Consider the following 13462-nt stretch of genomic DNA (forward strand, 5'->3'; position numbering starts at 1 on the left):
GGGAATCTAACAGAGCCCCAGATAGCACTAAAACTAAGAGGTTCGAATTTGCATTTCTAATTTTTATATTGAAAGCTGGCATTTCCTTTTCACTTTGGTCACCACACTTTTTGTAGTCCGAAATATGGATATATTTATTCATCTATTGCAAATATATATAGTGATATTTCCTTATATGCTACATCTTAGGCCTTGCTTAATCCCAACCAACTTTTTCTTCCAAGAAAAATGCTTACCTGCGGTACACCTGTGAAGTCTGAACTGAGGGGTCCATCGGAGAAAGGGGTACCATTTAATGTAATCTGAAGGAAAGAAGGAGACACAAAGGTATTTTAATACTGCCAAATATACGAGCAAGTCCTAGTAGTCATTCCAGTACTAAGATTACAGACATTCATGATAAAGATGATAAATTAAGTCTGCCTGTAGCTCTCCATGTCCACACAAACATTAGGCTAAAAGAGCCAAAACAACAAACTGTATTTCATGTGTGTACCATTTCATACACCTTACAAGCAGGGATGAGCTTAGACATGTTCGGTCACTGTACGGAACCAATCAACAGCATTCACCACCCCACAGCCACACGTATACACGGCACTTGCATACGTGAATCTTTGGTTACTGCTTCCTGGCAGACTTGCTCACAAGGGCTCCGACTAGGATCCAAACATTCCCAAGCTCACCATTACCTATAGCGTTTGTTAACCCAAAAAAAAAATAAAACAACATCCTGTTCCCCTAAAGAATGTTATACAGCACAGTGCTTGTGCTGTGTAATTTGGCCCCCTGTAACACATAAAAAAAACCTGGCTGATCCTGCCTGGCTATGCCCTCCCCCCTGTAAGCTGACCACTGTGTATCACAGCTGCTGAGCCCGACACCATGGTCAGCTTACGTGCCTCTGTCACCCGCAGCCCTGCTCAGTCCTCTCCTTCATCCTCTCCCCCCTCCCTGCCTGTCTGCTTGTTGCAGCGCCTGCCCCTTCCCCTCCTGCTGCTCTCATAATTCATATAAAATGCTCCCATCCCCTCTGTAATATAACAACACGTGCTCCAGTACCTGTTTTATAGAAAAAATTGCTTATCTGTACCTATATTAGAGCATCTCCCGGTGATCACATGACTCAGACGCTCTCTCCTCTCTGGCTGATGTCAGCAGCAGTGCTCGGCCCCGCCTGCTGGAGCTGTCAGCCGGGGAGAGGAGGGAGCTGAGGAGTCACTTGATCGCCGGCATGTTTTTAATATAACAAAGGCACACTTATTGTTATATTACAGAGGGGACGAGAGCTCTTTATAGAAGTGAGTTAATAACCACAAATAAAAATTCCGGCTTTGCTTACAGAAGACTTGACATTATATTACCAAAAAAAAAACAAAAAAAAATATCCACAAGAAATGCAACCACATAGTAGTTAGAGCTGCACAATTAATCGTTAAAAAATCGTGATCTCGATTCACCTCCCCTGACGATCGATCGAGGTTGCCGATTCTTTCAAATAACAAGTGGAGAGACTTATCTGCTCACTCAGCTGTCAAAAGAAAGCATCCAGGCATTCTGCCAAGTCTTTAACTTGATACATTTTAACTAAACTTCCTTCTTAAGACCAAAGGGAAAGAACTTCTGTGTAAATAAATAAGCCAGGCAGTCTGCCAAGTTTTCAACAACATGTAAAAGCAGGAAATTTAACCACTTAAAGTCTAAATCTTTTTCTGACACTTCCTTCTTAAGTTAAAAACAGTATTTTTTGCTAGAAAATGACTTGGAACCCCCAAACATTATATATATTTTAGCAGAGACCTTAGGGAATAAAATGGCAATTGCTGCAATATTTTATGTCACACTCTATTTGCCCAGCGGTCTTTCAAATGCAATTTTTTGGGGAAAAATACACTTCAATAAAAAAAAAAAAAAAAAAAAAAAAAAAAACGAAATAGTAAAGTTAGCCCAGTTTTTTTAATGTGAAAGATGATGTTACGCCGCGAGAATCGTGATCTATCTTCTAAGCAAAAAAATCATGATTCTCATTTTAGCCAGAATTGTGCAGCTCTAATAGTAGTGTTCTCAGCATCGCTGTCTGGACCACACAGCGCCTGAGTGTAAATTGTATTCTGGAGCAATTGTTCTCAGACTGCTTGGACAGAATTTACTTATTTTTTCACTGCACTGCCTACAAAATCTGATGATACTTCAGACACATCGCAATCTCTGCAATCAGAGTTTAGGAGAAGGAAGACTGCTGGGGTGGCAAAAAAGAAAACAAACACAGGTACCCAATTTTAAGCACTTGCCGACCGCAGTATAGCCGAATGATGGCTACAGCGCAGCCGGCCAGTTCTGGGAGTCTGTCATATGAAGGCCTCCCGGACACTGCTGATCATAGATTGAGGTAAAGAGCCAATTAGCGGCTCTTTACCACGTGATCAGCTGTGTCCAACCACAGCTGATCATGATGTAAAACAGAAGCTTTTTGTTTATTTAGCAAAGAATAAAAAACCCAATGGTGATTAAATATCACCAAAAAAAGCTCTATTTGTGTGAAAAAAACATGATAAAAATTTAGTTTGGGTACGGCATTGCATGATCGCGCAACTGTCGTTCAAAGCGTGACAGATACACTCACAGCTCAAATTTCAGCCGATCCTTCAGGAATCATGTATGGCCAACTGACCATCCTTTACTGGATCCATTTAGAAGATATGTTGATCAAAAATTTGAAAAAATAAATACATTTCAAAAACATTAAAGTAAAACTAAAAGGCAAAACTTTTTCTTTTTTTTGTTTTCAAAAATTCATTGAATGAGTTTACCAAAAATGTAAATATTGCAGAATAAACATAACCAGGGTGGATAAAAATCAACGATAAAAAAAAAATAAAAAAAAAAAAAAAAAAAAGATTTTTTTGATTTTCATCCAATTTTAATAAAATGCTTTTGGAGTAAAAATCTATCTAAAGATAGTTTTCAATTTAAGATACAATAATAATTGAGTTTATTCAGCATGAAATGGAGCTTAGTTATGTAGCATGAGGCTGTATATTCTGCAATATTTACATTTTTAGTAAACTCATTCAATGAATCCATGCTCTGCAAGCTGAGATAACATGAATTGCATTGATGCATTCACACAATTTCACAGTAAACATGAGATAAAAACAAAGTTCAGGAATATTCCTTTATCCCATTGTTTTGCATATCTATGTACACTACAAACTATGATTGAATCGGTTCTGATATCGCTGTTTTACTAACCTGACAGCTTATTATTCTAAATAGGAAACCTTCATTTTATTTGCAAATATTAAAGATTCTAATTACCAGCAAGAATAAGTCCTTACATTTAAAGAGCACCTGTCATTTCAGATCCATCATGGCAGCGCCTGTTAGTGGGCATCCGCTCACCTGCTGCCGCCACGTCCCTCACCTTGTTGTGTCACTGCCGCATCACTTGTCCCATTAAAGTGAATGGGACTGTCGGTGAGTCAACAGCGGGTCAGAGGAGGAGCCGCTGTGGGACAGAGATGACAGTTGCTCTTAAAAAACTATGATTTAAATCGAGTGGATTTAAATCAATCCTTTTTACTAGTGAGTTAAATCAAATCCACCCTGGTGGTGGCAGAAGTGAGGTGTTAAATATGTCTACAAACGTCTTACATTGGACAACAATAAAGCTTTCCTTTATCTTCAACAACATTGGCAACAGCTCACAGTTGAACATTTCCAGTATGTACAAATCACCATCACATTCGTAGCCTGCTTAGGGATCATGAGGACCCACCAAAACACCTAACCCCCTTTGAGAATCGATGCAGAAAAATCCCACACTTAAAAGGTTTAGTTTCTGCTTTATATGCTTCCCTGACCAATTAGATCAATTTGGGCTCCCTTTACCATACACATTCAAGTGGGCGGCAGAAACTCCAGACACTGCTACGTCGCGTAAAATTTGGTTCGCCTCCTCCAAAGTGCTCCCAAAACATCTTTGCCCAGGAAAATGCTTATAAGATGCTCTCTTGTGGTATATGACCCCTGATCGTATTTTTATCCCCTCTGTGTCCCCAATGTGCTTCTACATCTGGTGGACCTGCTATAAAGCAATCCGGTTTTGGACACATGTTTATGCTAAGATTTGCTCTGCTCTTGATGTCACCATAGCCGCAACCCCTGGAAAGCCCTACTACATGAACCTTATCCATCTCTATCTAAGACTCAGTGGAAATTGGTGGAGTTTGTGTTCCTGGCCGCACGACAAACTCTTGCCTGTTCGTGGAGACAACCTTTTCTTAATGTCGGTGAACTTACACAGAGGCTCGTGGGCATTATGGTGCACAAGAAGCTCACTTCAATTTAGGAAAATATGTACGCCCAGTCCCTTAAGGTTTGGGGCCATTGAATAGATTAGAACGCTCATGTGAATATTGACAGCGGTTTCATTTCCACGTAAACTGCCTCAGTGGAGGCTAATGAAGCCTAATGGTGGGTCCACTCAGGTTCTTCCCTTCCTTTCTCCTTCTCCCCTTCTCTCTTACTCCCTTCTCTCTTACTTTTTTATCTCTTACCCAGGCAAGTGTTTTTGATATTTTTAATATTGCATGCAATAAGAAGAGTCATTTACAGTAAAATATCAAAAGCACAGGAAACGTGCTGTGGTTTCCAGTGCATGGGTGGGCCATTAAGAATTAACAGGACCCAGGGTGGATAAAAATCAGTGATTTATTTTTTTTAATCTGATTTTTATTTAAAATCAGTTTTTTTTATTTAAAGGTTTTTTAGATTTTTATCAAGTGTGGTAAAGTGTCAGACATTGTTTATGCCCCTCACTGCATCCAAGGGCACACTACACTGTAAAAAGCGTTTAATGTATTCTTTCCTTCAATGCTGACAGTAATTCGTTACCTAAAGTACAGAACTTCCCCCCAATGTTTGGAACGTTCTCCTGATTACTGCCAGTCTGGAAATTTGTTTATTTGTGGTCAGATATTCTGTGAACTTGAGGCTACATTCACACTTAAGTGTCACATTTTCAAGCATTTTTTTTTGGAGCAGAATTGCTAATTCTTGCAGCTTTTGTCAGCCATTTTTCAATTAAAAAGGTGTGGGGTGCTGCTGAAATAGTTGTTTGAGCTTCCTAGGCATTTCTATTGCAGTCTATGAGGACAAAAATGCTCAATTCTGCTTGAAAAGTAGTGAACGTACTTTTTTGCGCTAAAGGCGTTTAGCTGCAAGCAACAGAACGTTCAAATGTGAACAAGGGCTATTAAAGACAATGGGTTTTTACTTGCTGAGCTTTGAGCTGCAATCTACAGAACACTCAAGTATGAACAGGGCCTTAAAGAATTGGAATGCGATCAAATGAAATGTGTGGAAATTAACTACCTTCGTGCACAACCTAAAGAAGAAGAGTTCTTGGAGCGCAATTACCCCAATTCTTACACCACCAAAGCCTTTAAAACATGGTCAGTGACAACAAAATTTACTGAAGTTAAATAGGAGCTCCAGTCTGGAAAATAAATTGTCAGCAGCTACAAATACGGTAGCTGCTGACTTAATATAAAGACACTTATCTGTCCAGGGATCTCGCGATGTCGGCACCTTGAGCTGATTTGTTCATCGGATTTGGGTGTAGACATTGTAAGGGAAACCAGCAGTGAAGACTTCAGGCTTCACAGCCAGATTCCTACTACGCATGCGCTTTCTAATGGTTCAGCCATCTTCTGGAACCTGTGTGTGTCCCAGAAGGCAGTGGGGGGTCGGAAATACTTGTAGATTGATGCGGTGATCTTACCAGGAAGTGGGAGCGGGTACCTGTCAAAACCAGGTACCCGCTCACCTCCAAAAAGTGCCAAATGTGGCAGTAGAGGGTGCAAACAAGCAGAGCTTCCCCTGCTTTAACTGGTGTGGGCAAGTACGTTAGCTTTAAAAAAGAACAGATGGAAAAATAACATTAAAAATGTAAACTTGTTTTGCATGTAGCTATTACTCCCCCTCAATATATCATTGGCTGATTTGGCCCTAACCAGAGGGGAAAAGAAAATGTCGGCTCCTATGGTGCAACTGACTCCTTATATATTTTTCTGCAAGATCAATCCTACGAAGACCAGCAGAGGGGCAGGGAAGAGCATTACATTTGGGGGTTATTTTATAGTGAAAAGGTAAAATGGTCACTCATGAAAAGTTAAGTTGATAATGGTATTTAACAATTTTAGCACCTTTTCTTTCTAATGAATATCCTACTTTTTTTTTTAATTTCTAACAAAATGCTCTTGCATTAGCTGGAATTTAAGATATGTTCACCAATTTGTATATCCAAGTAATCAGCAAGACATTGGATGGGAAACATGGGAAGTTCTTTATGAATTTAAGAAAAGCAAAATATAGCAAAGTTCACTGAGCAAGATCTAAACCTTTACAGTAACGAGTAGGAAAAGGCTGTAATTCAAAAGCAGCACAATACAAAATCGGCAACTTCAGCACTGCTGAGGAGAATACTAAGCAGCTACTTATGAAATCAGAAGTCAAATATTAAAAAAAAAAAAAAAAAAAAAAAAAAGCGCTGTATCCTGTTACAAGGCTTTCATAGTCTAAAAATAATTTAAATGAGCCGAGGAAGTGTATGAAGAAATCATACTGAAAACCAGCCGACGATGAGCAAGTACGAGAACAACGCTGTATAAACCGTGCGCCCAGGTGTACGAGATGTCTCATTTACATCACTGTCATAACTGTCACAAAAGGAAAAGGTTACCATTTATTAAAACAGATGTGCAGAAAAGATGTCTGAATTGCAAAATACATGTAAATGAATAAATGTGTCTGGACAATGCTTACCAAGACAGTGTTGCCTCAAAGACCAAGCCTGAGCGAGACAGTTTAACTAGAATAGAATTGTCTATGGAGGATTTTACCATCACGTCATAGTTGTATGCAGCGGCCTGTGACAGCATCTAACAGGTGTGCAGCAGTGATGTCAGCAGTAAGCCGGATGTACCGCAGTGGTACTATCTTGGCGGGACTAAAGCTGGCCATAGATGGGTAGAGTTTTGAAAAAAAAAAAATCCTTAGGAATAGAAAGTTAATTTGTTTTTCTAATCATTAGTGGGTCAATTCAGCATTTATTTTTGACAGTACTGACAAAATTAGGAGGAACAGGATGGAAACTTTTTCACAAACTAAGAAATTTCTAACAGTGAATGCGGTTTTCATTCAGGAGTCCATTCCCTCCCAAATCAAAATGTTAAAAGCAAATGAAATCTTTCTAACGACATTCGGATGTTCTGAGAATTTTCATATGAATTTTCTTACAACTTTTCCTAAGAACCTCCAATTGAATTTCTTTCCATCTATAGCCAGCTTAAAGAGGAACTTCAGTCATTCCTCAAAAATGTTGGAAAAAATACAAGCAGCATATAAAAAAACGGCAGTAATGCGACTTAGGCCTCTTGCACACAATACTCGTGTTTGAGCATCTATTTTTTTAGCTTTTTTTTTTATGTATTTGCGTGTATCTTGGCCCATATGCGTTTGCGCATTTCCACGAGCATGAGCGCAAACTTATTCTTGTGTTCACAATATGGTAATGAGCATTTGCGCACATCTGCATGAGGCGTAAATTACTGACCAAAACTGCAGATTTTTCTATTTTTTTTACTGAAGATTACAATGCGCTTGTTTACGTGCCTGCGTGCAAAGGCACATTACAATTAATGGGCTGTATTTTGGCTCAGTAAAAAAATAAGCTGTACTGAGCTTTTTCAAGCTGCAGTGTGCAAGAGGTCTTATCTATTTACTTTTCTTAATGCTCCATTCTGCAATGTAAAAAGCAGCTGGTAACTCCACTGACCATGTATGTCACAGTGGCCATTTAAACTGAGGCAGCTGAAGCCAGCACCCTCAGTTTCTGGGAAGTTCATAAAGGTCTTCTCCTCCCTCCGCAAAACGAGTTCACACGCGCGCAGTACAGCGGTACATAGCGTATCCGCACATGTGCAGTATACATTGGAGTCCATCCTCCAGCCCTCCCCATCCATCTCTGACTGTCCTCAGTCCTCTTCTCCACCCTGCTCCAGCTCCCCTTTGCTCACAAAAAAAAAAAAAAAAAAAGCTTGAAGACACCTGGGATGTCTGCTGAAAATATCCCAGGTGTCAACAGGAGCAGATGTTTGATGTCATTCGTCGAAGCAGGAAGTGGACAGTAACTATGGAGGAAAAAAAAAGGTATTTGCAGCTAAAACAATTTTTTTTTGTCTTCCATTTGTATGTAACCACTTGCTTACTGGGCACCTAAACCCCCCTTCCTGCCCAGACCAATTTTCAGCTTTTAGTGCTGTCACTCTTTGAAGGACAATTGTGCGGTCATACAACACTGTACCCAAATTAAATTTTTATCATTTTTTCGCAGAAATAGAGCTTTCTTTTGGTAGTATTTGCTCACCTCTGGGTTTTTTATGTTTTTGATGTAAACCCTCGCCCATTTTCACCTTAATACATTCTATATTCTATAGATTCTCATCTAGATTGATAGCAGTGCAGCCATTTGCTCCTGCTGCCGTCAGCAAATCCAATGACGCGGACGCCGGGGAAGGGGGGTGGCAGAGTCCGGCATTCGTGTCTATGGACGCAAAAGCTGGACTCGGGAGCGCGACCGCAAGGTAACCCCCTCGGGAGAGCGCTTCTCCAAGGGGGTTATCTGATGGGGGGGAGGAGCCGCAAGAGCCGCCATGGGACCCCAGAAGACAAGGATCGGGGCCACTCTGTGCAAAAAGAGCTGCACAGTGGAGGCAAGTATGACATGTTTGTTATTAAAAAAAAAAAAAAAAAAAAAAACAACACGAACCCTTACAATCACTTTAATAAGTTCAACAGTTCTATTTTTAAACAAAAAAAAAAAAACGAGACCTAAGTATATCACTTTAAGGCCACATTCACACGGGTGTACTATAGCGAACGTTCTAAAAATTGTGTTGCACTGCCATAAAGTGCAACGTGCAATAATGTGAATATATAGAAATTGATAAAAATCAATCACCTAAAAAAGTGAAATTATCCAAAACAAAAGTTAAAATAATGAATATATATATATATAAAAAGTCCCAAAATCGCGCAACTCCAACTGAAAAATTCATATACATACACACAAATATTGTGCTGAAATAGAGTCCTAAAAAAGGGGAAACCAAAAGACCAAAATGAGTAACCCAAATGACTGCATGGTTTGGCAGACTTTCACTGCTGTGAACACAACTTATAATCACTAGCCGCTTATCAGACCTTCTGACCTTGTATAAGAAGAGTTCAGATCGCATTTGGGTAATACATTCCAAGATAGATGGATGGATGATTATTTCCTGACCGATTGGGCATCCCTTAAGGGAATGGATGAATGGAATAATAATAATGCTCCGTCCAAATGGATAGAGAGTATAACTCCAATAGCTCTGCCAATGTATACCAATTATGCCGCCACGGCCATACACATCGATCCACCAATTATCAAGCCAACAATAAACATGCAAAAGGAAGGAAAGAGGATGCCACCACTGCAGCTCCACCCAGTGCGTTTCATCCGAATGGACATTGTTATTGGGGCAACAGAGAAATCTTTTACCACCATAGCTTACACCTGTGTGGGAACAGCGTTTTTCCACATAATGATGCACAGGGGGTTGCTGCATCCCCGCGTGCAGCAATCCCATTAATTTCAAATGAATGCAGCCCCCTTTTCCCAAATTGACATCCGTGTGGGTGCTGGTCCCCTGAAACTCACGCCATCTGCATTCGGGGCCACGCACCTGCGCAGCTGTCAAAATGAGAGCAACTGCTGCTTCCCAAGAAAAATGAATGGGACTGCCTGCACGGGGATGTACAAAACCTGTGCATCCCGGTACAGTTGAATATGGCCCTCACACTGATGTACTCTATAGTATGCTATAGTACACCCCTGTGAATGAGGCCTAAACCCCAAAATAAGCAGATACTGTCCCAATATAAGATCAGTGTCATAATCCAGCGAAAAACTTCTGTGCAGAAGCTACCTGTAATAGGGACTAGCCACTTCTATCCACATCCTCCTCTTCTCCGGTCCCTTTTCTGTGATATCGCCCCCTCCCTCCTGTTGAGTGCCCCCACAGCAAGCAGTTTGCTATGGGGGCACCCAAGCTGAGTCACAGCTCCTTGTGTCCATTCAGACATGGAGCCCTAACCCGGCCCTGCCCCCCTCTCCCCTGATTGGTTAGCTGACTTTGATTGAAAGCAGTGGAAGGCAATGGCGCCGCTGCTGTGTATCAGCTAATCAGTTAGGAGAATCTCAGACGGCTGAGACACTCGTGGACATCACTGGACAGAGGGACCTCAGGTGTTGTGGGGGCTGCTGTGCACAGAAGTCTTTATCTTAAGACATAGAATGTATTAGGATAAACAAAAAAAAAGTCTTTATTTTTTTTTTTTTTCAAAGCAGCTTGACCTCTCCCCCAATCAAGAAATGACCAATGATCAGAAAACCCCATAACACATGAACACCTGGATACTAGACCACATGCCCTTGAGTATTGGCAGAGAGCTTTGAGATGGTTCCTCAGCTGGCCACCCCCTTTCCTGATGAACTGGTTTAAGGGATCCCTACCCAGTTAATTCTGCATAAAGGTCAGGGGGGATTTTAATTATCCAGACATAGACTGGGTGGAGGTAACCACGCATTCATCTAAGGCTCGCCAGTTCCTAAATGTCTTGCAGGACAATTTTATGGGTTGGATGGTAGATGCACCAACTAGAAATAAAGCGTTACTGGATCTACTGATTACCAACAATACAGACCTGATCATGGATGTGGAAATACGGGGCAATTTAGGTAACAGCGATCACCGGTCAATTGGCTTCAGTATAAATCACACAAATAGGAAACTTAAGGGGAATACAAAGACATTGAATTTTAAAAGAGCCAACTTCCCTAAACTACGAACCTGGCTAGAAGGCATAAATTGGGATAAAATCTTAGGAACAAAGAACACGGAGGAGAGATGGGTTTGCTTTAAGAGCATATTAAATAAGGGCATTAGCCAATGCATCCAATTGGGTAATAAATTTAAAAGAGTGAACAAAAGTCCCGGATGGCTTAACTCCAATGTAAAAATGCATACAAAAGCAAAGGAGAAGGCCTTCAAAAAATACAAGGTTGAGGGATCATCAGCATTCAGACTTTATAAAGAATGCAACAAGAAATGTAAGGGTGCAATAAGGACAGCTAAGATAGAACATGAAAGAAACATAGCGGAGGAGAGCAAAAAAAAATCCCAAGAAATTCTTTAAGTATGTAAACAGTAAAAAAGGGAGGACAGACCATATTGGCTCCATAAAGAATGAGGAAGGACATCTGGTCACAAAGGATGGGGAGATGGTGAAGATATTGAATTTATTCTTCTCCTCAGTCTTCACGAGGGAATCGGGGGGCTTCAGTAACCAAAACTGCAGTGTTTATCCTCATGACATGTCACAGGAAGCACCTCCATGGTTAACAGAGGACAGAATTAAAATTAGACTTGGGAAACTTAACATTAATAAATCACCAGGACCAGATTGGCTTGCACCCAAGACTACTTAGGGAACTCAGTCAAGTAATTGCCAGACCATTGTTCCTAATTTTTACTGACAATTTACTGACTGGAATGGTACCAGCTGATTGGAGAAAAGCCAATGTAGCACCAATATTTAAAAAGGGCCCAAAATACATCCCCAGGAAATACAGACCAGTTAGCCTAACATAAATAGTATGTAAACTCTTGGAGAGCATGATAAGGGACTATATACAAGATTTTAGTAATGAGAACAGTATCATAAACAGTAATCAGCATGGATTCATGAAGAATCGTTCTTGCCAAACCAATCTATTAACCTTCTACGAGGAGGTGAGTTGCCGTCTAGATAAAGGAAGGCCCGTAAACGTGGTGTATCTGGATTTTGCAAAAGCATTTGACACAGTTCCCCATAAACACTTATGAGGAAAGGTTGCGAGCACTGAACTTATTCTCTCTGGAGAAGAGATGCTTGAGAGGGGGGATTTTGATTTCAATTTACAAATACCGTACTGGTGACCCCACAATAGGATAAAACTTTTTTGCGGAAGGGAGTTTAACAAGACTCGTGGCCACTCATTAAAATTAGAAGAAAAGAGGTTTAACCTTAAACTACGTAAAGGGTACTTTACAGTAAGAGCGGCAAGGATGTGGAATTCCCTTTCTACAGTCAGTGGTCTCAGTGGGGGAGCATCAATAGTTTCAAGAAACTATTAGATAAGCACCTGAACGACCACAACATATAGGGATATACAATGTAATACTGACATATCACACATAGGTTGGACTTGATGGACTTGTGTCTTTTTTCGACCTCATCTACCATGTAACTATGGATAGTAAAAACAAAAAATATTTTATTGATGCCAATTCCACTGGACACCAAGTCTAGCCATACAGTATACAATTTTCCTTTAGATTTACCAAAACCAGATAATATGAGGTCAAACCTAAACACTTAATTTGCATGCAATTAAGTAGGTCCTTGCACTACATAGTTGAAGGTAAACCTAAAGAAAACTGAATAAGAAAATAGTATGTTTGGCCAGCCTAACCCTTCATGTTCCAGTGGCAGCTAAATAGGTCTCTTGGTGGGTCTTAACTAGCGTTGGAATTCTAGGTGATGGAGGAAGAAGACTCCCTGCTACTTTGCCTCTCAACAACAGGTTTTCATCCAGTCACCCTCTCAATAGAGCCGTGGCGACCACAGAAGTCCCAATGCAAAAAGGAAAGTAGGTGCTCTCATAAGCTTAATAATAACACCCATATTACTGTGCTCAGGCCTATGGATTAGGCATTAAGCAGCCCAATGCTTACAGCAATTACATTTTCTCAAAAGCACCAAAAAAAAAAAAATGTGCAAAAAGTCCCAAATGAACACAAGCTGCTGATATAAGCAGCATTCACAAGAGTCAAACATGAGATGAGTGGCAGCCAGAGAGGATTCCTGAGGCAGTGTCACTCAGCAGCCTGCAAGCACTTGCTTGTTTTGTTGACTTTTTTTCTGTAAATGATGCAGCCATCAAAAAAAGAAAAATAATGCAGCCTCAGGATAAATTATTATGCCAGAAGCTGAGAATCAGAGGTGCAGGAAAAATATGGGTCACAGAAATCTGCGTACATTTTATATATATTTTTCAGGGGAGGATCAGAACTAATGACATCTGAGGTCTGACAGTTAATTTTTCCTATAAAAACAGAAAACTTCCACCACCAATCCCTCTGAAAGATGCTTAAAAGAAAGGAAAAAAAAAAACACCTGTAAATAGGCTGAAAGGTATAAACTGTACTCCGCAGATCAGAAAATGTAAACCTTACCAAATAATGTTGTGCAATCGTACAGATCTTCTTTACTTCGTATGTGAATGCTATCAGTAGTGCTTTGTGTCTTTTATTCT

General features: G+C 40.3%; 1 protein-coding gene across 5 annotated transcripts in view; it reads right to left on the reverse strand.

Moving 5' to 3' along the window:
• Positions 1-13462, reverse strand: part of FAM193A (family with sequence similarity 193 member A) — a 219418-nt gene that overhangs the window by 146372 nt on the left and 59584 nt on the right. For all 5 annotated transcript variants that reach the window (XM_073610904.1, XM_073610903.1, XM_073610901.1 and 2 more), the window contains exon 2: positions 237-302. In XM_073610904.1, coding sequence (XP_073467005.1) covers positions 237-302 — 66 coding nt within the window. The remainder of the gene's footprint in view (positions 1-236; positions 303-13462) is intronic.

Source organism: Aquarana catesbeiana, linkage group LG01 (assembly GCF_042186555.1).
Source record: "Aquarana catesbeiana isolate 2022-GZ linkage group LG01, ASM4218655v1, whole genome shotgun sequence".
NCBI classification, from domain to species: Eukaryota; Metazoa; Chordata; class Amphibia; order Anura; family Ranidae; genus Aquarana; species Aquarana catesbeiana.